The 25,494-nt window shown below is 44.5% G+C and overlaps 2 protein-coding genes across 3 annotated transcripts in view; one reads left to right on the top strand and one right to left on the bottom strand.

The window, feature by feature from the left end:
* Nucleotides 1-9,824, top strand: part of LOC137676297 (leukemia inhibitory factor receptor-like) — a 56,022-nt gene extending 46,198 nt beyond the window's left edge. For both annotated transcript variants that reach the window (XM_068422997.1, XM_068422998.1), the window contains 3 exons: nt 904-997; nt 1,549-1,627; nt 2,305-9,824. In XM_068422997.1, coding sequence (XP_068279098.1) covers nt 904-997; nt 1,549-1,627; nt 2,305-2,943 — 812 coding nt within the window. In that variant the 3' untranslated portion in view covers nt 2,944-9,824. The remainder of the gene's footprint in view (nt 1-903; nt 998-1,548; nt 1,628-2,304) is intronic.
* Nucleotides 9,825-15,896: 6,072 nt separating this feature from the next.
* EGFLAM (EGF like, fibronectin type III and laminin G domains) overlaps nt 15,897-25,494 on the bottom strand; it is a 73,489-nt gene continuing 63,891 nt past the window's right edge. The window contains exons 19-23 of the mRNA XM_068422999.1: nt 22,396-22,474; nt 21,367-21,510; nt 18,716-18,799; nt 17,527-17,630; nt 15,897-16,979 (exon numbers count right to left, since the gene is read on the bottom strand). Of these exons, the coding sequence (XP_068279100.1) occupies nt 16,825-16,979; nt 17,527-17,630; nt 18,716-18,799; nt 21,367-21,510; nt 22,396-22,474 (566 nt within the window). The 3' untranslated portion in view covers nt 15,897-16,824. The remainder of the gene's footprint in view (nt 16,980-17,526; nt 17,631-18,715; nt 18,800-21,366; nt 21,511-22,395; nt 22,475-25,494) is intronic.

Here is a 25,494-nt window from a genome sequence, read left to right as displayed (position 1 = left end):
AATTGGTACAGTTCAGGGTGAGGAAAAGATCCTTTCCTGTACAGCTACCTTGTAGTTCGTGGTAATGTATGCAAGAAAAATAACTTCTAAACTACTACTAAATATGATGGAGTCTGAACTTACATCTTCTCAAGCAGCTAGTTGTTTTTGTCACATTTCCCATGATGAATATCTGCTAAATACATGGTGGGAAGAAAGACACTGTGGAAATATTTACCAGTTTCAGAATTATAAACAGATGCCTCTCTGCTTTGAATTCAGTTTTATCAATCCCTTGACAGAAACAAACACAGAAGGGCAGTTAAATAAAAGAGATTGACTTTAGGGGAGCGAGGGGGCGGGCAGGGAGTATTTCATATGAAAGACTAAACACTGGGGTGCAACTAAAATACATGAAAAATCAAACTTTAGGCACTTAACATCAATGGAGGAAGGCAGTGGGAATGTATCAGAGGTAAACCCTGGGGATCAGAAGCCTTATAAGCCATATAAAAGGCAGTGCAGTTTGTGCAGTGAGCTGTTGGCCTGTAAGAGCCATTACCAGAGACTTGGCCAGCTCAAGTAAGCTGAAAGTGCAATTCCAGTGCTTACTGAGAATGGGATTACAGTGGCAATCAGTCTTGTGTTGCACATGAAGCCTTTCGCAGTTGCGCAATCGGAGAGAAGCATCTGCTGATTCCTGTAGTTATCACTGAATCAGGTCTGTTTATGGATGGACTTTTGCCCTTCCGGCAAAGGGGAAGCGTATGGTGTGCATATGCATCACTGTCGCTGTCTGCAGACCACTGTTAGATGAGCTTGATGAAACAGTCTCTAATCTGTGGGGATGTTAGAAAAGGCATAAAACTTCCTGGCGACTTTGGATATATATTTACTGTCTCGTCCTTTTTTTTTGTCCCCCAGCTGTAGGATTAATCATTGCAATTCTCATCCCCGTGGCAGTGGTTGTGCTTCTTGGAGTGGTGGCCAGCATCTTCTGCTACCGAAAGAGGGAATGGTAAATGCTTGCATTTGGTTCTGATCTTTTCCTGGATGTGTTTGCTTCCATGCTAGAGTTTTCCATTATTTTAGTTACTCTGTGTTTTCTCCAAGTACCCAAAGATGTCAGTGGGCTTTGTTTAAAGGTGGGTGGCAAAAACACATTGTAGAACGTGAGGGAGAAACTGAGTTGGGGAGAGGTCGAAGTCAGCAATAAAAAAGGTTTTGCAGGAGCCTGTCTCCCAGTGAACCATGTTCATAAATTGTTCCCAAGTAGAAGTAAGCTGGCGACATACTATAATTTGTGAGCCATCCATAAATGCTCAGGTAGACATCCCATCTTCAACTTTTTGTAAACGTGGCATATCAGGTTCCCAAGTTTAAAAATGAAAAAAAAACGGTTTGCTGTTTTTTCCATTAAATACTCAGTGAAAGTGTAACACACTAAATCTTTGTGCCAGATGTCTTCAGTATTCTGAATTAAAGGGAAATGCCCTGACTCCTTTTGTGTATTCACAGTCTGTTTCAGGGCTTGGTAACTTTTAAAAGTTTAATCTTTCTTTTTTAAAGGATTAAAGAAACGTTTTATCCAGAGATCCCAAATCCTGAGAACAGTAAGGCACTGCAGTTTCAGAAGAACATCTGTGAGGTAAACCTCATTTTAAATCTAGTGTTTTAAAGTTCTGAAAGGTATTGCCAGTAAAGAATTCTTTTGCAAACTTTGAGTCTTCTGCTCCAGTTGTAGAAAAAACTCTGTGGCAGGCAGGAACAAGGCAAGTTGCTGAGTAACTTCTGTCAGGTGCTATCTCGAGCTTTCTTGTTGTTAATATAGTTACTTGTAAGGTTTGAAATAGGAAAGGACTACTGCATATCTCTCCTACTGCACTAATGGGAAGTGTCGTACATGGTAACGACGTGGGAGTAAGGTAACCATCTTTGTCATGGTGTTAGAAGTAGAAAGTCTGGAGAAGCGCACATGCCATATCCCCAACCTCATGGTAGACATGGTAGCTGGAACTGGGCGTAACATTTAAATAAACTTCTGGAATGGGTTATACAAAGCTGAGATTTGGGGAAAGAGTTCTCAAACACTTACTGCAACATCTGAAGTCTCTTGAAGTTGGCTAAAATACTTTTAACATTAACAGAAATATGTGATGAGCCAGAAAATGAGAACTAAACCACTTTTTTTTATATTGTACTAATGACAGTGGGATGAGCGCAAGCCACAAGCCAACATACTGGTTTAATTTTGGCAAGTTGTTGCTTCCAGGATTTCCAGGTCTTTGGCTTAGTCTCTCCCCCTTCTCCTTTTTCTCACTTCAGGGGAATAAGACACTTAAAACACTGGAAATGAACCCCTGCACCCCCAATAGTGTTGAAGTGGTGGAAATACGGTCTGCAGCTCCCAAGATTGAAGACACAGAGATGATGTCCCCGGCAGCAGACACCGCTGCGCCTGAAGATGGCTCTGACTCAGAAATGGAAAACCATGTGGTTGTGTCCTACTGCCCCCCTATCATTGAAGAGGAGATCTCAAATCCTCCTATGGATGAACCTGTGGGGTCATCTCAAGTGGTTTACATTGACATCCAGTCAATGTATCAGCCTCAAATTAAACCAGAGGAGGAGCCAGATATAGACTTAGTGACTACAGCAGGCTATAAGCCACAAATGCAGCTGCCTATCAGTGCTCTGAAAATAGAGAGTTGCTCACCTGCAGAGGAAGAATTGGATAAAACTGCAGGTTACAGACCTCAAGCAAACACAAATGGCTGGAACATGGACACTCCAGACTCTCCTGGATCAGTTGAAAGCAACAACGAAAATGCATCTTTTGGGAGCCCGTGCTCCGTTAATTCCCGACAGTTTCTGCTTCCCCCAAAAGATGATGAAGACTCTCCAAAACCCAATAACATAGGGTGGTCCTTCACACACTTTTTTCAGAACAAACCAAATGATTAACAGTGAGTCCTTGTTGCACCTGAACCTGCCTTCTAAATAAGCTCTTATTCCTGATATTGTTAAGAAAGGAGGAAGAAAAGTGCAAAAGGCACGAATTATTCTTGGAGACAGTCAGCAGAGGTTCTGTGAGCTAAATGTTACGTTTAAGTCAGCTAAAGTGTTAATGTTCCATTTTAATAGAGGCCAAGAGGCCAAAGTTATAGCAATTTAGTTATTATTCTAGTAAAATATATTGGATATAAGGGATATTGAGTTTAGAGCTCCTGTTAATCGTAGTCAAAGAACTCTGCCTACCTTCACATAGTGCTCCAAGATTAATATGGTCTCATGCATCTTATAACTTCGAAAGATTGCTTTGCTTTGTTGTAGTTGTTCTCAACCGTGCATACTCAAATGATGCAGCCCTAACAAGTTTCCTTGCTGAAGGTTTCATTTATCACAAACCTCAGCCTAACACATGGAAACAGTGTGGTTGGAAACTTTTGAGATTTTTTACCTAGTTATAAACTAAGAACAAATGAGAGTGCTATTTTTTTTTTCTTCACCCATATAGAAGGGTATTGTCACTGTTTAACACTTCTGAAGCAATGGCTGTTCAAACCTGTTGCTTTTTAACTAGACATTAGTTTCTGTACCTGCTGTACAATGTGTATTCAATGTTTGACTCAGGGGTACAAACTTGGGAAAAAAAAAGTGTAACACTGATTTAAACTTCATCAAGAACTGCATAAAGTTTTAAACTTTTTTTTTAAAAAAACTTAGAATGCTCTATATTTTTTCTATCTTTTGGTTAAGGACTTAATCTTTCTTAATGTATTGCACTAATGCATTTTGTATTTCATAGCTTCAGCTCCAGATCTCCTGCTTCAAAGTGGTACAGTGCTGCATTCGCCCTCAGTGTTCAACAGTCTTTGCTCTACACAGTAATGTAAGCCATGGGGATATTTATCTACTTACATTAGCTGTTCAAGCAGTTTGTCATGTGAAATTAGAGGTATTAGTACTAGCTCCTTGAGAACCAGTTGCTCTTTGGATGGTCTTTATTGTATTAGCTTTGCCACCTGCTGCCTGGCTGTTCTCCAATGTCTACCCAACAGGACCTTGTCTACAAATCCTACCTGGGAGTACAAGGTGGGATTTCTCTAGTGGCAGAGAGAAACCGGAAGGTTTTAGTGCCACTAATTCTACCTCTCCTTTACCAGACATATGATGCAAAGACAGCTTAAATGATGTACATTTGTGTGCTTAAAGGAGTGTTCAGGACAATCATCTTTGAAAATGCTTGTTTTCACATATGCATCTCTAGGCAGCTGTAATTGTAACATTTCACTGTGTAAACTTCAGACTGTGGCACACATGAATTTTACTAGCTTACAGGAGAAAGTGCTTTCTAACTTACCTGTTCCATGCTGTAAAACACAGTGGTGAGAGGTCAAATGTTAAAGAGCTTGATCAAAAAGGGTCTCTCCCTAACTGAATCTTTTTTTTTTTTTTTAGATATCAGTTTCCTTAGCTACTTCATATTTTTTTGAATAAATAAGACAGGGGAGTGGTTTTCTAAACAAGATCCCCAAACAGATAAGGAGGCTGAATTAGCTAAGCTGCTAGTTGTTAAGGTGTGAGAGCAGCCCAGGAGGATGGCTAGCTTGGCAGACATATGGTCTCCAAACCATGTGATCTGGCAATCAAAGTAAAACCAAGCATTACGTTAAACCTAATCACAGCAACGGATGGTGCAGTTTCAGATGTTGGTATGTCACTGCCATCTCTGTAGGATGAAAATACAGAAAGATTTCAAAACTGACAAAAAGGCAAAACACTAAATGGCATCCAAGTCATCATCAGTAACAACTGCCTGGGTGTGTGTGCCTCCTGGAAGAGGGAAATGTGAAGACAGTGAAAATAGATCTGTCTGCAGGCTTGAGAGAGTGTAAAGCATGTCTGAAAGAAGAGAAAGTGCAGATAGGATTCTGCTCTTGAGATTGAATCTTGGAATTAGCAGAGCTGGGAGTGAAAAGACAGGCAGCATGAAGAGCTGGTGTCCATCTGTCACCAGACATCACAGCAAGAGAAAGTTTCGTGCCTAATCTATTACTGCCTATTATTCGGAACACTAAACTAGTACATAAAAGGAAGCGGTTGTGGTCTTTGTGCTTGATAGCTGGGAGGTGGCTAAATCCTAACAGTTACAACCCTTTCTCTCAATGTCTCTTTTAGAGCAGATTTCTTTTCACTAGGGCAGATTTGGCTTAATGTGTTTATCTCCTAAGATGAATTTTAGATTGTGCTGCCATATTCTTTTAATTGAAAGCAGAAGATGTCAAGGACAGAGAGTATGGGTAGTGGTTTGAGGTTTTTATGGAGCAGTTTCTGAATGCAGAGGAGCAATCAGTATTGTATGGTGACCTCTGTAGCAGAACAGCTGATCATGAAGAATAACTGTGCTTTCATATGGCTGTGTATTGCGAGAAACTGAACCAAACTGAACTTTGAGAGTACTAGCAGTTTTTAATTCAGCAGACTGGAAGCCAGGGCAGCTGCAGAGAACACACAGAGCTCACAGGCAGCAGCCTAACACCCTTTGCAGTGCTCCCACAGTGAATCACTTAAACACAACCATCACATACTCAGGTTTTCCTTTGTGCTGCTCTTCCTATTCAGTAAAGGCAACAGGATTTTAAATTGCTTCAGTTCTTAGTGATTGGGTAGGGGAAAGGTCCACAAATACAGGGACTGCCTCGATGTTATCAAAGCACTCTCATCTAATTATCCATCACTTTTTTTTTAAACTTCACTATATATTTTATTTGACTGGTGTTCTGACTGCAAGGATGTAGGGCAGAGGAGTCCTGTTCATAGCAATGGCTTACCATGCACATCATCTTGTATCAGTAGCAGAAGAGTGGGGCAAATGGGGGAGAGTCACAGGCTTGTGCAGCATGTGTAGCATCATTTACTGTTGCTCAATGGTTATGAACCAGTGAGCAGTTGTCATTCCAGCACTGGAAAGCTCAGCTGTTTCACCTCTGTGGTTTCCTTTGAGCCTGTTCAGCGCTGCTGGTGAGGACTCCTTTCAAATGTCTATCTTAAATCTTCAGCAGTGAATTCAAATACCAGATGGGTAGTGAGAAGTTGTGTGCCAATTTACTGATCGTGTGAAGACACCCCTAGGTGCATGGAGCAGTAAGAATGAGTGACAAGGACTGTCAGGGAATGGACTTGCTTTCTGAGCCCAAGTGCCATGTTAAACCAGTGGAGCGTCTTTAGGAATGTCTTTGTACCAAATTCACTTTCAAAGCATGGTGCTGTTTAGCCTCTAAATGCATTGATAACAACTGTGAGACTAAAACTTTGGGCATCAGAGGGGATCAGACTCCTTGTACTAGTGCCTTCGGGCTTCCCGGTGAGCCTCTTCAGTCAAATTGTTTCTGAAAAATGTCTTGGGAAACTTAAAAGTACTGCGTTTCCTAAACATCATTTTCTGAAAGATCTTATTCCTTTATTGAACAGCTATTTTATTTTAGTTCTTTTGGCTTTTTGTTTGGTTTTTTTTTTCTAGAAGAATAGAAAGTTCAGCTTTTTTAAAAAACAAAACAAACAACTTCCAGAAGGGATATGACCAGAAGGGATTGTGTCCAAAGCACTGTTACTCCTAACTCAGTGCTTCAGTCCTCCAGTTGGATCAGTGTTCAGAGATGCAAGGTATTAATGCCAAGCAATTTCTTTCTGAAGCAAATCATCGGTGCTGCTGCTTTTTGTTTTTGAGCCGTGCCTGTCATATGTGACAATTTGGGGTTTGTAATGGGTTTTTGTACTGTTCACTGTATGCGTGGAACATCAGTCACGTTTGGTGTAACATCGTGCACTCTCCTGTTTGACACATTCATTGTTTTTGTTGTTCTGACATGCAAGGGGATCTGAGATCTTGGTTTTGTGGGTTAAGTTTGGGGATGATAGATCTGCACGTGATATACCTCACAGAACTACTAGCTAATATATCAACGAAACAGTAAGCTAATATTACAGGCAGGCAGTGAATTACCTCCCCTGCTATGCAGTGGCTGCATAGGCAGACTTAGGACCCAATGACTGGCGTTTGCTGTGGTAGCTGTCTTTATTATCTGTAGTTGCTGCTTTCATGGGTAATCTATTTCCAAAGGGAACCGGTAGCCATGTTGTCCATCACAGCACAACTGGCAAATGCGGTGTGTTTCTTCATCTTTGGTTTCTGTGGGGGACCAGAGCTTTCCTCTGCTGGGAACATGGCAGGAGCAAGCTCCTGCTGACCTCGAGTTTTAGGCTGCTCTGAAGAGGCATGTTCAAGCCGCCTTTTTTTTTTTTTTTTTTTTTTTGATACGTTCAGCTGGGTAAAGCTTAGGGCTGTGGTGTTTCCTGTGATCTTGTCTTCCAGGACACTCAGCTGAACATGAATAGTAGCAAAACTGAAGGCAGTTGGATGCATTGGAGGGAGGAGGTGTTTAGACATCACTCTGAAAAGGCAATGAGATACCATGTGCTCAATTTTTAGACAAATACTGCTTTGTAAATAGAATATTTGTATACCTACAAGTAGATAGAAATATAGTAAAAGAATTTGAAATACATAGGAAAAATGTAACATTTAAAGAATCAGATTGCTAACAAGGCTCTGTGTACCACAAATCTGTCAAGAGCTTCCCATGTAAACAGAATCTTCTGTTCTGCCACGGACTATAATGAAGGCTTTGGTGCAAATGGCATTAGTATTTTTAATACTAAGAAAAGTCCTCCTTATGCACATACGTGCTTACATCATTATGTACCTAGGTGCCTATTGCAGAGGAAGTTGGCTTGCAGTTCCCAAAGTGATTGTTTTTGGAGCCCTGTACTTGAATATATGCCTTCTGAGATGCAGTTTTGTCTAGAGGAAACAGCTGCTGTCTGCGCTCCTTCCAACACACTACGTGGAGTTTGTGCTGCTGTGCATTATGTGGTGCCCTGTGTGGCTGATGCTCAGAGATGCTGCGGGCAGTTTGCAAGATTTGTTGTTGGCTTTTTCTTTGCCTTTTCCTTAGCAAGCCTGGAAACACAGTCCCAGACCCCAAATGCCAGACACGGATTCAGAAACGTTGGGAGTGTTTAAAATCTAATTTCCTCATGCTTAGGCCTGTCTTAAATTTTTAAATATCTCCTTAGAAGCTGGAAAACTATTTCTTCCATAACAACTTTCTATCCTCTCCTCCCCCATTTATATAACTCTGGATTTTCCCCAGTGTTTCTAAGATAGCGAGTGTTTGTTTCCTTTTTGCATGTTATGCAAACAAACCTCAGATGATATTGGCAGGGGTTTCCGTAACTTTACAAGTTGTCCCAGGGTGCCTAACAATACTTTTCCTCACAAAAATGTCTATTAATTCCTTCTGCTTTTACAACAAAAGTTCTCTGGAGTTTTTTTTTGTATTTCAGAGGTTGGGGGCTCAGCATCCCAGTGCAGGTGAGCTGGTCTAATGGCAGGGTGCTGTGTGAGAGGATGGAGTTAATCCTTCTGCGCTCTCACCCTCTCCTTCTGCCAGTGCTGCCTGGGTGACTCTGTGGTGCAGCAGAGCAGATGGCATCCTTATTTTTTAATGTGACAACCAACAGAATCTCCAGTTAGGTTTTTGGCAGTCCCAAATCTGCACTTTGACTGTTGTTACATGAAAGCAAGCTCCAGTGGAAGTGTACGCACAACTTCCACGAGAAGGTTCAATACCATTGCAACTCATTTGGTCTCACGTTGTGAAAAATGTAGTAAGTAAAACTTACCCAGGGACAAAGCAAAAACTGAAATGTTCCCATTTTCATTCTTTGGGCTGAGAAAAATTCAAAAAATAAATAGCTCAAGCAGGGCAAAGTAAAATAGAAACTGTGAAGGTCTGACACTCTTTAGTAGTAATACAATAAAAAAGGAATCCTTGAACATCACTTTGTCAATGTTTCCTTAATGTGATTTGAGAGTGGCTTAGGATGAACAACACTTTATGCTTCGTAGCATGTCAGAAAAGTTTGTAAAGCAGGGGATAGCAAAAAAAGAAGGTAACTGAATCGACTCGTGTCTGAAATCCTACCCGAAGGTAACAGTAATTCAAACTGTGATCCTGTTGTGGTGCACGAAACAGTGGAGCAGCGGAGTCGTACAGGTCACCTGAGAAAGAAATAAGTTGTACTATAATGCCGTAACTTTAAAAATGTATACTGTGAACAGGTTCAATTTTTTTTTTTTAGCTCTTTTTATACCATATTTTTTACAGCGTAAATAATTTGTTTAGAGATGTTTTTATGTTCTGTTTTTACAAAGATTTTAATGGACTTTTGTTTAATACTAGTGAAAATATTGTTTGCCAATTTTAAATAGTCATCTATAGAAATTAATTCTGAGAATAAATCAATAAATCAAGCTGGCAAAATAGTCTTCCTAACACACCAAATTAAGTAGTCATTCAACATATTTCTGAATGATACTGAAGATTTCCAGCTTCCAAATCTGCTGTTGAAAAAATATTTCTTTCACAATTTAAGCAAAATCATCACAAGGCACTTTAATGAAGCTGTAGCATACCAAGTAAAATACTGATTCAAAGAAGTGTATCAACATGAAAATTTATTAGCTAAACAGTTAAACAAATGCATGCTTAAAAAAGGAAGCGTGGGATCATGTTGGGGAAATAATATTCCAGTGTGGCAGATGACATTTAAGACTAACCTAACACTAAGATACCAACTTTGCATACATTTTAAACCTAGTTTGCTTGGCCATTGTAACTCCTGTTGTATTGCTTGGGTGTCTAAATATACGCATGTATTTAACAATTTTACTGTAGTATTGCCATGGAATTTAATAAATATATTTTCTTACACTCTTACATGTTTTGATATTCCTTGCTTGCATGTTTATTTTTAAGTAAGAGTTAAATTCTGCTCATGCTCCAGTACAAACAGAGTTATTTTAATTTTGTGCCAGAGTAAATAACCACAGGATCTGGCAAGCACAGCCTTGGCTTCTTGATCGGCAGAGCGGGTAGTAACACGGCTATTCTCTGAGCAGCTTCTCCTAAGCACAGCATGCCGTGCTATGTACACACATGGTTCCCTGAAGCCCTCCTGTTCCTGCCATGCGATGTGGTGGTAGGAAGAAGGCCAGCTGACCTGCCCAAGTCCTCCTCGGCTTACGGCTTTAACACAGCTGGGGTTTTGAGATGTGATCTCCCTGCAGGCTTGGGCCGAGGGCTTGCAGAGATGAGCAGTCGGAGGCGCTCTGGGCGGACAGGTCTGTGCAGTGGGCATCCCTATTCCAGGATGAAGGATGTAGCAGGAGGCAGAAGGGGCCCAAGGTTGCACACCGTGAGGTTGGCTTGGGTGACGTAGGACACTTCCTCAGTGTGTTCTAGTGGAAGGGAGGTTATCAGCTTCTATTATGGCTGTAACCTGGGCCTTAGTTTGAGGCCATTTATGTCACAGCACACACTTGTCCTAGCCACAGCCAAGGAATTTTGTGGCTCATCTAACCACAGCGTCTGAACTAGGGAGCAACACACAGGCTTAGCAGTGTGGGGGCAGACAGGCGCCGCATCACGGCACGTCACATGAAGCCAATGCATGGTGGCACTGTGCTCTCTCTTTGGAGGCAGTCTCAGAGTCAATTCCTTGTCTCTCAATAGCAGATCGGTGCAGCTCACTGTTATGACAGCAACTGGGCAGGATGTGTGAGCTCCAGTTAGCACGGGGGAGCTGTGGGATCAAGGCTAAGTCCTTTAAGCAGGACTGAAGAGTACTGCCCTGAAAAGACTGAAACCCATAGAGCCGTGGAAACAAGGAAAGGCTTTGACTGTTCCAAAGGTGAAATCCCACAGCTGCGCTCTCAAGCCCTGCAACTGCTTTGGCCAGTGCGGGAACACCGGGGATGAGTTCAAGGCAGGTCTTGCTCCATCACCTGGGCCTCAGGTTTAAAAGCAGTAAGGGGATGATGATTTTGCAGTATCTTCTGAAGATAACTGCAAGTTGTTCAGATACAGCTCATTCAAACCTTGGCAAAACCAGACTAATCTTGTTGGGTTTTGGTATGTAACACAGCTCAGTGACAGCTGAGGCTCCCCGTCTGTTGGCATGGAGGTACCCATGTGACAGCAGCACCAGAGGAACATGGAAGCAGCGGGTTCCTTCACAGGGATGGAGCTGTGTCATGTGCATAGTGTGTGCAGACCAGTTAGCCCGGGACGTGCTCTGCCCCTGCAGAGCGAATGTGTGAGAGCAGCTGAGAGCTCTGGCCCTGGAAGAGGCAAGGAGGGTCTTCCATGGACACCACCGTCTCTGCCCTGGCGCAGGCGAGTGGCCCTACCGCCTGCCTTGCCCATGGGCAGGGTGTTTGGCCCCGCACCTGCACCGATTTACCCAGCGCAAATCAGGGGAGTTCTAGTCATGAAGGCAGTGCAGAAATCAGTTACTGACAGCATCTTGCCATGTGGCGTTTACAAAATACAGCCAATACAGATGCAATACCCCAAGCCAGTTGTGAGCTGGAGCTTTCAATTTTGGGTGCATTTATGAGGTACCTGGGAATTACAAATACAGGCACTTCTACAAAGTAATTAAAATCAGAGAGTCTGAGATTCACGTCGCTTCGCAGCCTTTGAGAGAAAATAAGTTGTGCTAAAAAATGGCAGCAACTGAGCTCGAAGGTTGGGCAATGATGGAGCATATGGACTGCCCCATTTTTCACCATCAGGACTAGGGTGGGGAGAGGGACTCACGCCGTCCATGTCTCCTGGCCCTGTTCCAGCACACATCCTTATCTTCTGCTTGACTCTCCCTGTCCTGCTCTTAATGCAACCCTGGCTGCAGCATTAGCGTCCAGCATCTCCCCGCATTTGCAACTGCCTAAAGTTACTCAACACATAAACAAACGTTACAGACTCTTTGTGTATGATGTATTTGTTAGTACTTAAAAAAAAAAACAGGTTTTGGTAAGAGCAACCAGAAGTTCAAATGAAAACTGCCTAAACATGATGATAAATCGGTGATTTCATTTTTGAATTCTGCTTTGCTGACACCAAAATTAAAAACTGTGGCGAGGAAAAAAAAAAAAATGGAAGCAAGAGAAATCGTAAAGAAAACACTAAATATTGCCTCTCCAGTGCCTTCAAAAGAAAGGAAAATTGAGGAAAATTCCACCGTGTCCGCAAAAGTGACCATGCGCCCTGCCACCGTGGCCACTAGAAACTATTTAAGGATCTGCAAAACAAAAAAAAAAAAAAGGTTGGAAAGCTGCTAGTTTGTGAGCCTGAACATGGGTTGTCCGTGCTCAGCAGCCCCATTTCTGCCACGCTGTCCCCACATGTCATGGTAACATACAGTGCTGGAAAACATGACCTGTGGGGATGGCTGCTGAAAGAACCGGCACCATTGTTTTCCTAGAAAGGAAGAACGAGGGAAGCTTAAAAAAGAAATAGCGAGGGAGGGGGAGGGGAGGAACAACATCGTCTTTGTCCTATGCACAATAAACAAAGAAAAATGCTCTGACAGTGAACGGATATTCGAGAGTAATAAGGGCAGTCAGTCTCTGCGCTGCCAGGCAGTCTCCATTGCAGGGGTCTGGGAAGAGGGCACTCACAGACGAGCCCGGTCGTGTCCCTGGGGGCAGAAGGCCAGGACCTGGCAGAGCTGCGGTGACCGCAGGTGCTGGTGCCGGGCTGTTACTCATGTGTGAGATGCCTGAGCGCAGGGGTAGGGACACATCATTGCCCAACGAGGGGACCAAGGATGCCCACAGTGACTCAAACCGATGGGAAAATGGAATGGGAGGGAGGGATGCGCTCATTGGCGCAGGCAATGCCCCAACTCGGACACCAGCGCAAGGTGTTGCTTTGGAGAAGAGAAAACCCACGGTGTGCACACCGCCCCCCCACTAAGAAATAAGATGCTGATAAAAAAATGCATCTGGATGACAGGATGTGGCTGCTGCTCTCTATGAATAAACCATGGCTGCATTGTATCTAGTCCTTTAAAGTGAGGAGGTTTTGCCTCTTTAGAGGTGATGCTGCTGTGGAGGGAGCTGCACATGCAGAGCTGGGATGATGCATTTCCCACACGGCTTATTTTGCTTTATCAATAGAATGAAAACGTCTTCTCAAAAGCAAAAGCTGGCTGACAAAATACTAACTTCTAACAGGCACCTGTGGCAAGCTAATGCGCAAGTGGGGAACAAGCAACTTCCCAACCCTGGCAGTCCCTCCTCCTCTTCACCTATTTGGTCCCCAGGGCCAGGCTGGAAGGACTGGCATGGAAGAGAGCTCCTGGCCCCCTCACCTTTGACCATCCACGACACACCAGTGCAGCAAGAATTTGCCTACAGTAGGGACCATTGAGAAGTCTCATCTGGCTTTAGTTCCCCCTAACGTCTCTTTTTGCTTGCCTTTTTTTTTTTCTTTTTTTTTTCTTTTTTTTTTTTTTTCTTATTTTGCTTTGAGATGACCTGAGTAAACCTAACTGCTGATTCCCAAGTGGCTGGTCCCGAGGGAGATGGAGGAGTAGTGGAGAGCAGTGAGATACACTGTGCCCTGGGCAGGGTGAGGGGCAGGCAGGGAGCAGCTCTGCCCAACAGCCAGTGCCCAGCACAGAGCCTGACTTGGCCTATCCAAGGCTGGCGCCAAAGTGGGTGTTCAGCCATAGAAAGTGGAGGGGGATGTCTTTTGGGAGTAGCGTGGAAAATTAGGAAGAAAGCTAAGAACTGCAGTTTTAGAAAGGGGATTAAATTGCAAAGAGGCGCAAGCACCTGGGACTGCTGGCTTCATTGCCAGTTTGCACAGGGACCTGTGGCAAAAAAGACATGGCTTTGTCAACAGGCAAGAGCTCATCCTGCAGCAGCACCAGGGTCATGCCGAGCATCTGATATGGCCCAAGCAATAAATAACGTGATTAATAAACAGCCTCAGAGACAGCGAGCACATCCAGGCCAGTTCCTGGGAAAATGACTAAGCACTCTGCCATGCACTGCCTGCCTTTCCCCTCTCCTTCCCTGGCCCAGCATATGGGGGGTGGGCGGGGGGAGGTGGCTGAGCCTCCACATCTGGTCAGATGTTCCTGAGTTTCTGGCACCTCTGTCCTGCTCAGCCCCTCAAGTGGAAACCCCTGCCTCTCACTCAGCCCCAAGCTTTGCCAGGGAGAATGGAGATGTGGATGCAGGATGCTTCCCGCTTTGCAAGTTTCCCAGACTGTCTTTAAAAGGATGCAGAAAAGACTTTTTTTTTTCTTTAAAAGATTCAAACACCACAGCATCTTCACTATTCCCCCCCGGCCTGCCCCGCACCACGCAGCTGTACCGCTCCTGCTCAGCCCGTGCCGCAGTGGGGTGATGCTGCCAGCTCCGAATTCCCGCGCGGTGATACGCACAGTTGGAAACAGGCGCTTGGGGAGCTGCTGTTTGTTGCTCTTCCTTTTCCTACCCACTCCCCCCCCGGCCCTGCATTTCAAAGAGCAGCTTTTGTTCTGGAGAAGTATCGCCTTGTACCAAAACGCCTGTTACTCTGCAATAAATTATCTTAAAATAGAGACCTGTCCTGCCAGATGTTTGTCTTGGAACTGCTCTCCAAGCCCTGCGACAGAAGTGAAAGGATGGAAAAGGCGAGGCACGTGTGATAGAGGGGAGGCTGATGCAGTTTCTGGACCAGCGTTGTCCCCCATCACCAGCAGCATGGCAGGTCCCCAGGACCCAGGGTACAGCCGGCCACATCTCCCTACCCCACACCAGGTCAGGACAGGTCACTACAATTTGGGAAACCCCAGGCACATAAAATGCAACTCTTTCCTCTCCAGCAGCAGCAGCTGAGATGCAGCCCAAGCACAGGGCTGCTGCAGTGAGCAGCCAGCAACACCTTCCGCCTCCACAGGTTTTCATTTCTACTCTTTTTCAAACTCTGCACATTTCCCCCTTAACATCCCATGGCATCAAATTCCACTTACTTTCATTTTAAAGCCACATCTTGATCATATACTTTAACCTGCTTTTTTCACGACCAAACACAGGTTTCTCTCTCCCCATGGAGCTCCCCCAGCCAAACACAACTGCATTTCTCCTGGAGGGAGAGCCACGCATGTCTCCAGCTCCTCTGCAACCTTCCCACGTCTTCTGCAGATAGTTTTTCTGAAGGGTGATTTTGAATGGGGGGCAGACCACAGATGCACATGTTACATGCTGGCACCACCATGTATTTTTCTGTCCCTTTTTATTTCTAACAAGTCTCAGTATTTGTTTTTGACCATTGATGCCATGTCTACAAGGAGCACAAGATCTTCCACCTAAGTGATCAAGGTATCCCTTTCAGCATGCAGAAGAGGGACTGGGGGGGTCTCCTTGGCAGTTATTTTGCTTGTGGCATTATCCAGTACCAGCTGCTATTTTTTCCACTCGAGTCCGCAGCTGCTCACGGTCAGCTGTAGGTGGGACAAGCCTCAGGAATGTGTTTTAGCTCCCAGGGAGCTGGGAGCACCTGGGCACAGTAAAAATGCAGTAGAAACCTCCTGAACTCCATTGCATTTGCCACATCAGGTGCTTTTAACTCACAGGCACTCAGACGAGCCTGCGCCGCTGAGGAGGTTTGTGCTTCCCCTGCTGCCAGCACGTGGGGAGCCGTGGGGCGACCTGCTGCACGGTGGGTCTCTCTTCTCCCACCCAATGGCTCACTGATCCACTTTGAACAAAGAGTTAATGAAGAAAAATCTCCAAACTATGAAATTCTGGACCACTTCCTTAGTGTCTCGACAGCACTCTGTTCGCCTGCTAAAATTACAGTTTGGCAATCAAGGTTGCATAAGTGTTGGTCCAGTGCCTAGAAAACATTTTAAGAGGACTGTGACCCACCAAGGTCTCTTGCACATCCCTTTTCTCATTTTTCAGCAAAAAAGCTAGTGATTTATAATACCACAGTAGCAAGCATTTGCTCTTTCTTTTTCCTAATCTTTTAATCTGTTTAAGCCAGGAAAGCTTCATAATGTACAATTTTAAACTGTCAAAATTTACAAAACAAAAACAGTGAGAGTTAAAACTGGTCATAACTCACAAATATCCCCAGCAAAACTGTATAATACAGACATTAGGCCTCCTGTATAACAAATTTAAACCACAGGTCACTTTGCTACTTTTACGAAAGTGTGCAAAGAGCTAACTGTATAGTGCACCTGAATGTTAAAAGTTATACCGTGCAAGCAGGTCTGCTGCTGCTATAAAAAATATACAAGTATAAAATTACTTCTACAAAATTGGTTCATTGGTTTTGTTGCTTGTAATAAAAAAGTAGACGTTAAGAACTTTCCTCCTCAACAAACAACACTATTTTGAAACCAGTCACTGTAGCTGGTATTTACACAGGATGAAACATAATTCAGACAGTGGTGAGGAGAACTGCTTGCTCCGAGACATACATTTCAATGCATAGATACACTGCCTGATGGTGTATTTGTTGAACAGCACAGTCATTGTACCACTGCAGGGCGGGATGAATGCAGATGTTTCAGGACTGCTTGCTCTGATATTACAAAAGATAACCTAAGGACCACAACACAGTCATTGAGCTACTCATAACATCACACATTTCTTTGCCGTTTGCACCGATGCACAACCTTTAGCATTTACTAAACACTTAACGGGGAGAGGGGGTGGTTCCTACACAAAATACTTCATTTGGTTTGGTCAGGAGAGGAGAGGAGAGGGAAAAATGCTCTTCTTTTTTTTTTTTTTTGTGTTTCCCTTTGGCTCTGTCACTTTCCCAGACGGTGAACGTGGGCTGGCCGCAAAGGGCTGTGGCAGCCAGCTCGCGCTCAGCCACACACGCAAGCACACGACGGGTCCTCGGCACTGGGATTCCTCTCTTGTCACTTGGTCCCACAGGTGTTGATGTTCTTCCCGTCGGCAGCATCCTCCACCAGCGAGATGTGGTAATCGGTTGAAAGCGTGAGGTGGGAGATGCAGCCCACCAGGCCCCGCAGGTACTGCCTGTTCGTGTGCAGGGCTATTTCCTTTATGCCACCTGCGGGAAAGGCAGCCATGAGAAATCCTTCCCTGGCACAGGTGTCTGCGCTCCTGCCTGGCAGTCGCATGCCCGGCAACACCACTAGCCTTCCTAGCGCAATTCCGAAGTGAATTTTAATTTACAGGTTGCTCTGTGTTTTTTTAAATACAGCTTTTAAGCACTTTGAAAGTACAGAAGGGATAAGCAGGAGATAGTAAACTAGGATGCTAATTATTTATTGCAGAAATTGTAGTATCAGTAAGAGCTGAATAAGCTTGTGCTCAGGTTCCCACTAAGGTTCAGGGGTTGCAGCTGCCACTTGCTGCTTCTCTATATATCTGCTGCAGGTATCACAGTGCACCCCATGGTGCTGGTCCCTTTTCAGACCAGCCGCCTGCATCCCACATAGAGAGGCCTCCCCACAAAAACCAGGCTGTGGAGAAATAGCCGCTGCTGCCTGAAGCCTGCACCTTGAGATGGACGGAGCTGGGATGCCCTGCCTTGCAGCCAGCCTCGCAAACACAAAAACGCGTCTGGGTCCTGAATGTGAACGGTGAGCACTCACCTACATAGAGATCTCCATTGATGTTTAACTGCCTCATCTTCCCAGGGGATTTACCAGTCCTGGCACCATAATCATCCACGGTAACTTTGCCAGACTGTCCATCCCTGAAAGGAAAAACAAACCGTTCTCATGCATCCAGCCTACAACCAGGCAGGAGGAGGAGCAGCAGCATCTCCCCATTGCAAGGAGACCAGGCCAACTCAGTGCTCGGCAGGGTTCACAGTGAAGGCTTGGGATATGCTGGGGAGCCCCACAGACAGCAGTGTGCTACGGCAATCCAAAGCCTTCAAGGTGTTTTTTATTCCAGGGACTAAATGTCAGACACCTGCAAAGGGTGGGGTGCACATTTACAGAGGAGAAAAAAACGGGAAAGAAGTAAATTGCACAGCTGGAGGAGAGGGGAGAATTGACAGGTTTTGATGTGTCATTAAAAATCAGACGTACTGTAAAAAAAGTAAACAGCAGAAGCTTCAACAGAAGGGAAGCAACAGGCAAGCTAACGTAAGACATACTTACGAGCAGTTTTGTTTCTTACTACAGCTTTTAGGCCACTTCCATTTTATATACAGTCAATAACCATGCTGACAGAAGAGCCACTTGATGGGCCCCTATTCTCACTGAATTTGGTGACAAGTTGTGCTAATGTTAGCCTGTTATTTCCAGGGAACTGACATCCCATGAAGAGAGGGATGCATGCTTTCCCTGCTGGGCACACTTGCCTCCCATGAGGCAATGAGCTATAAATATGAGTTATACATACACTGCAAGATGTCTGCACCTCCCCCAAATAGAAAAAGTGGGCATATACTGTCCGTGCTCCAGGGCTTGTGCCAGCCCGCAAAATGCTCACTAGGGAATTCCAAAATGCAGACATTAAAGAAAAATATTCTTAACCCAAATGGTATGGGTTTCAGAGAATGTCTGTTACAGCCCCAGAATAGCCCTGCATGACTTTGGCAGCCTGCCTTGAGCTGTGCTGAGTTTCAGAGTTGGCACTGTCACCTCTAATACAATAATCTTTGTATACATCGTCCTGAAACAGCCAAGTTGCTAACAGTTCAACTCCTAAGCGATGTGAGAGCGCAGAGCCGCAGTGATTCACACCCAACCAGCATCCAGACACACCAGCCAGCACCTTTAATGGCAGGGTGGCTCCAAAACACCTCCCAGATGGAGCATGGCCACTTACCGAACAGCCTTGACCCTGTGCCACCGTCCGTCACTGAAAGAGCTGTTCACCATGATGGAAGTAATGCCACTGCCCAAATTGTAGCTACAATTAAAAAAAAATAAAACATTATTGCCTCCCTTGCAAAGACTGTCTGCCTGCCAAATTGCTCAGATGTCCTTACTCTGTGACCCATTCACCTGCTCAGCCCCAGGACCAACCCTTGCAGCTCAGACTTTGGAGGGACTGGTAGAGTCCTGTGGAAGCCCAGCAGTGATGCACTTATTTTGCAAAGTCAGGCTTGCTGAGGAACAGGCAAAACTCTCTCCTGCCCAGGTCGGAATGGGTACCATCACCACCATCCCATGGAAGCAAGGAGAGGGCTTCTGCATGGCAGTTCCCCCTGAAACAACAGGTTATGACGGTCAGTGACCTACAAACCTTTGGCCTAATGGAAGAGAGCAGTGGGAGGTTGCAAACACAGTTAATAAATAAACTATTACAAGAGCAAATAAACAGTGACGTATGATAGATCTACAAATCATCTGAATCATAGTGAAGGCTGAGACCTGTGATGTTAGAAAGGATGAAGCCTAATAAACACAGAGATAATCATGAAGTTCCCTGCTTCAGTTGCAGCTATGATTATTTCTCTGTGTTTGCTGCTACTAAAATTACTCAGCAGATATAACGTCCCCATCATGTTTACACTTCAGGCATCTTAATTTCTGGGTCTGAGAAACTTGGGCCAGCCTTCACGAAGGGGAGGTAGGTGCTACAACACAGTGAGCTATTGGGTGCTCAGCTGCCTAAATAAGCAGGATGAACTGGCCTGAGCTGCTGCTGCCGGCCTTCTGCCTGTACCAAGAGAGTTTAAAGCCAAAATCATTCTCTATTCAGAAAAGACTGAACCAGGAATTGAATTCATGGCCAGGCTTAGGTACTTGAGAATAGTACGTTGTCAGCTGCCCAGAGCAAAACGTTGTCGTAAATTTGACTCCTCCCCAGAGGCTTAACTGAGTCTCAAACAAGCATCTCCTTTGACCAGGACGCAGGTACTAGTCTAGGTTGAGAGCTACAGAAGGACTGGGTGTTCAGGATCGTGTCTAAGTGTTAGACCTTTGGTTACAAAAATGAGAATCATATCTCTAATGAATGAGGATCCCCTACCATAGTGATATAACCTTCTACAGAAGCAGGGAGGAACAGAAAGGATTCACAGTAGCAGCTACACTGTACATGGTATCTACTTTGCTAGGCCATAGAAAATGGGAAAGAAAAGGTGTGTTTTGAATTTCAAACTGGACCGGAACACAAATATCGAGTGTTGGGCTGCAGGAAAATACTTCTGATCAATTCACAGCCCTGGATATTCTCCTGACCTCACCTGTCAAAAGCTGCAAAAGTAGCGTGAGGATCACTCTTTGTGAAAGAACATGATACTTCTTTTTCTGCATTTGTTCTTTCACCATCTTCTCCAGTGCTCCCTTTCAGTATGCAGTGAGTGTTAATAAGAGTTTTCATTTGGGATCTTAAATTTTACACCTTCCTAAATGTGTGCAGAAGGTACAGATATCTTAATAAAATTCATCTGTTTCAGTCTAAAACCTTAGTGTATCTTCATCTTTTGGGGATAGCAACAACCCTAATAAAAATTTATTGTGCCTAGAAAACAGACAGGACAGGCTGGCCAGTTACTACTCAGCATCTAGGAAAGAGAGGCTCTCCCAAAGACATTTAAAAATGCACCATTTCTGCCGAGTCAGTGAGGAAGCTGAGTTTTTGCAAAGTTAACCACAGAAAACCGCATAAAGAAATTAATGCAAATAGAAATGTGCAACTTTGTCTATGTGTCCATTGTAGCAAACTACAAGGTAACCGATAGCTTCATATTTGCTTATATTATTAACAAAATCTTTTGTCATTTAATCAACAGTGTCTCACAACAGTCCATGATAATGATGGCATTTGTAGTTTGCTGTTTCAATATGTGTCTTACACAACCTGGAAGGGTATCATGAGGAAGGATACGGCTTTCAAAAGGCAGGAGTCCCGAAAAGCACCATGCAAAAACTTGCACAGAGTCTGCCTAAGTGTCTACAAGGGAGAAAGCGATTCTGGAGAGAGAGAACATGAATTCAGCCATTTCCCAGCACTCCTCAGTTTCAGCTTTTTGACAGTCGTATTATTTCTTTATTAAACATTGGTAGTAGCAATGCCTGGTGCCAGCTGGGTTTGTGTCACAGGGCTGGATGTGCAGGGGAGCCTGCAGTCAGCATGGGCGTCAGCAGGGTTTCTTTCCTTGACCCCTGCTTTCTCCTCACACCCTACACCTGCTCTGCTTAACTGAGATGGCAAGAGCTTCAAGAGGCATGGGGGGATTTACTGACAGTACTCGTACCCTCATAGGGTGACTTTTAGAAAACCATGCTAAAAATCTGATGTTTTAAGAATTGGGAGGGAGGGAGTGGGAATGATGCAAAATTAGCAGCACATTACCTCTTCAACTCACATCCTTCCCCAGACAACAATGGGACCCATAACTGAACAAAACCTTGAGGATGTAATTATCTCACACTATACCAAAGGACAAGTGCACTGGATGTGCTGTGGAGATTCCTTCGAGCACTGACTGTACTGCATGCAACAAAAATAAGGGAGTGACAGTTTACCTGAATATTAGTGCTCCTTCTTGAAGGCCCAGAGAAATGAAATCACTGTTGGGTCGCATGGGACTGTCTCCCCTCCACATTAAAAGACCTTCCTTCATTGTGGTTTTAAACCTCATGAACACATTCGTTCTTGATCCCGATACCCTGTTTAATGTAGAAGAAGGAAACAGCAGTAAAATATTGAACTGGAACAGTCTTCTTTCAAACAAACCTAAAAGAAGATAGCACGATTTCTTCTCCACTGGTCTTGCTGTTTACTGTCTTGCAACTTGCCTGTGTGCTGATGTGTGAAGGACTCGGGTTCACATCCCCATTTCCAACATTTCAGAGTGGGGAAATTGAACTTGGTCCTCCAGAATCCCAAACACAATAGCTATTGGGTTACTCTACACAAGAGAAAATACTTTTTCTCCCCAAGCCTAGTATGAAATCCAGACCAACAAGCAAATTTTGAGAACATCCAGTAGGTTTGCTGCCCTCAGAAGCCAGTGGAAGAAGCATAAGAAAGGACATATCAGAAAGTCCTGGTAGGTCAGAGGTACCGAGCTGCAGGTGAGGACATCTGCAAAGCCTCCCCTAGCCAGCGGCTGAAATACAGGAGGTGGATGAATTTGTTACGACAACCCAAAATCTTCTGGAATTTGGGCATCTTCTAGGGTACAGAGCAGCCAAAAAGAAGTTTGAAGACCTAAATTCTAAGCTAAAGCAGGAGTTATAATCCCTAGTCTCTTCATGGATACTAGCTTTGTATGTCTGCACTTTGCTCTCAGAAAGCGCACACCAGTCCTTCTCCATGTCAGATGTACACTGTGCATACTACTTCTTTAAAGGTTGCAAGATGCTGAGATATTATAACAAACTGAGCCGTAAGTATATGCAGAGAAAATTATTTTTTTCCTGAAATTTAGAAATATGGTAAATACTTATTAAAAAATAGCTTAGAACACTTTACAACATCCTCCCTCATGAGGCTCCTACCATTATAATGGTTAACAAACACCATATTGATGTTCACAGGAGATACGTTACCTTTTCAGGATATCTGGATTATCATATGTGAGGTAACTGCGACCAGTAAACTGGGGGATTTCAATTGCTTCCGTAATGGCTGAAAAGTAAATTAAAAAACTAAGATGAGTGTCAGTTAGCTGACATGGAAATGGAAGAAAAAACCAGACAAGACTGTTTTCTTCATTTACTCCTGCATGGGCAGCTACCTGCCGGTGGCACAGAACTGAGCTGAACCCACAGCAGGTTCGTACCTAAATGTAACGGCAGCAGTTGAGGCAGTTTAAGCAGCCAATAGTCCCTCTACTCATGACGTTCATGTCACAGGCCTAATGTATTGCTCCACCATAGATGTTAGCACAGGAAAATATGAAGTATTGGGAAAAAGTTGCAAATTTTGTTTTTATCCCTGTTTCTACATGCCTTACTTGTCTGTGTAGTTCAAGCCACCCTCCTGCGAAAGCCTATGCATTAACCACACTTTGTTCCCCATTTTCTCCTTTTGTGTATGTGACTTGCACAGAGCAGCTTCTGCCACGCAGGGCTTACCCCTGGTGAGCAGTGTGGGGGAAGGCTGACCCTGGGGAGGACATACAGGGTACCCCTAATCACTTTAGGTCTATTGCGAGCAAATGAGACTATGCTAAAGGCCGTACAACAGAGGCTGCAAGGCCTCGTAGCGTGCACATTCAACATGCTGCAGTGCTGCCTTGGAGGGTGTTTTTGCTCCGAGCCCACTGGTGTCCCACACACAGCACCTCCCACTTCTCTAGGGACAGCCCCTGGCCCAGCTGTGGTGTACAGCTGCTGGGATGACTGCAACCAGACCTGGAGCTGGCGTACTGCTGCCCATGGAGTAAATTTCAGCAAAGTAACTCAGATGTGTGATATACATCACTGAGCATCCCTGATACACAGCCTTCGGTAGGCTATGAGCACTGGTTTGAACAGATTTTCTTTCGAGTGAACATGCCAGTTTGCTGCTGGTCTCTCATAACTGACTGCTGCATTAATATAAGCCAGTTTTATAAATTCCTTGAAACAGCTGCCTTCATCCTACATTCTTCCTGAGAACTAATCCCTTCAACCCACAGCTAATCCCATCTATATAAATTTCAGCTTTTCAGGGCATGGATGCTTGCTTGCTTTGTGCAATGCAGAGGCTGGCTGGGCTTTAAGAGATCACTGTAACACAGATATGCAACAATCGGTGTAGCCTGGCAGCCAACAACAGCAATATGAAATTTAGCTTTAAGTGCCAAGACTGAGAATTTTAGACAGTGACAAATGCCTGTTTTCATGTGTACTGAAATCAGGAAAGCTGCCTAATGTGTCTAAAGAAACCACCACAGGCAGTCCGCAGCCTACAGCCTGCCAGCATCACTGGAAGATTGCAAAAGATGTGTTACACTAGGCGAGACATTCCTCACTGGGTCTGACGCTTTCTGCACTGGACAGTCTCTGACCACTGCGGATGGTGGCAGAGCGTGAACGGAGCCCTTCTTCCCCCGTCACACCCCACACCAGCCCTAGAGCCCTGCTCCTCCTGCCTTCAGCAGGGGAAGGTGCCTGTGCCCTTGCTCCAGCACTCCGATTTCCTCTACGGAGCGCAACGGCATTTATCACTGCTTGCTTTTTCACATGCTTTTCATTTGCTGCATGGAATTTGACCACAGAAAACCAAGTACATTTTAGTAATACCCTAGATGCATGCAGGATCTTTGCAACTGGAAGGGAACAGGGCCAGTAAGGAGAGCTAGGATGAAACACCTTCACTCCCTGCTCATCACAATTCGGCAGAGAGGCAGCAAAGCTCATGGCAAGCAGGAGTGAGCTCTGAACTGCAGAACACCTACCCCTACAAAGCACTCAGACAAGCTGCCTGGCCCCGCTGCTTTGTGAATACAGGGACCACCTCTGCAGCCACCGCTCTGCACTTGGCAGATGCTCTGGATGCAGTTTAAAATATCAACAGGACAAGATTTAAGGAAGTACTGTATAGCCCCAGAAAATATTTTTGCTTATTGACAGAAGTTTACCAGGCTTAACAGAAATCCAGCATCCAGCTTGCTAGAGCAGACACAGATGCACAATGACAGAGCAGTTTTCACATCATTCGCAGTACTTACTGTTTAGGCAGTAACTTCCACACTCTGCAGTGAGTCAGCACAAAACAAAACAAGAACATTCTGGTTTTATTTTTCTATAGCATAAAAGTATCCCTTCCAATGACTGTCCAGTTTCGTGCCCACCTTTCTGCAAATGCGTAATCCCCACTTCCCTTTTGCATAGGCAATTATAACTAGTTATGAAGGTAGCACTCTTTTATTACTGTTTTGCCCAAGTATTTATATTTGCCTGCTCAAAACACACAAAGGTGCAGACAGGTAGGACCAGCACCAAACCCCTCTACTAGTCCTAGTTTTCAAATCCCAGTGACTCACCATGGTTTATGTGGGGATCAGCTCTAACCAGGGGAAAGCAACAGCTCCATCTTACAATTAAGTATAAAAATACCTTTAATACTCCCCACAGCATGAACGAAAGATATAAAACCCAGCAATGCCAGCAGAAACTCTTGAATCTTTGGCCAATGATCCATTAGGGTATGAATCAATATCTCATTACCTCACACCAGCATCATTTAAGTTGAATTTTATAAGTGGCATGTGTAAGTTTCAAGAATGAGGCGCATTCCCTCACAAGCACGTTGTTTTTTAGGGTGTGGGGTTCCAGCAGCCCACCAGGAAGCAGGATGGAGACTGCACCTTCAGCATCCCACATGCCCTCTGAGTGCACTAACCAAAACCCTGTTCTGAAGGAGCAGACACACACGTGCATCCTGCCTTAGCTGTGTCTACACTCTACCGAAGAGACACAGGTAAGGATTATTTTGAGAAACCTGTTCCAGGTTCATCAGAGCTGTCCTGGACTGAGGTTCAGGAGGAGGGACCTCCACGTTCTCTGCACATCCATCAGCAAAAACTTGGATTTTCCGTGGCAGCCGAGGCTGCACAAATGCAGGGAGGCATTGAAAGGCACCTGAACAGCAGCCACAGGCAGGAGGAACAGAAGACTGATGACTCGTGCTTTGGGACACTCCTAAAAATGAATTAAGGT

This window comes from Nyctibius grandis, chromosome Z, assembly GCF_013368605.1.
Source record: "Nyctibius grandis isolate bNycGra1 chromosome Z, bNycGra1.pri, whole genome shotgun sequence".
NCBI classification, from domain to species: domain Eukaryota; kingdom Metazoa; phylum Chordata; class Aves; order Nyctibiiformes; family Nyctibiidae; genus Nyctibius; species Nyctibius grandis.
Note: the sequence above shows the minus strand (reverse complement) of the source record. Positions and strands in the feature narration are given on the sequence as shown.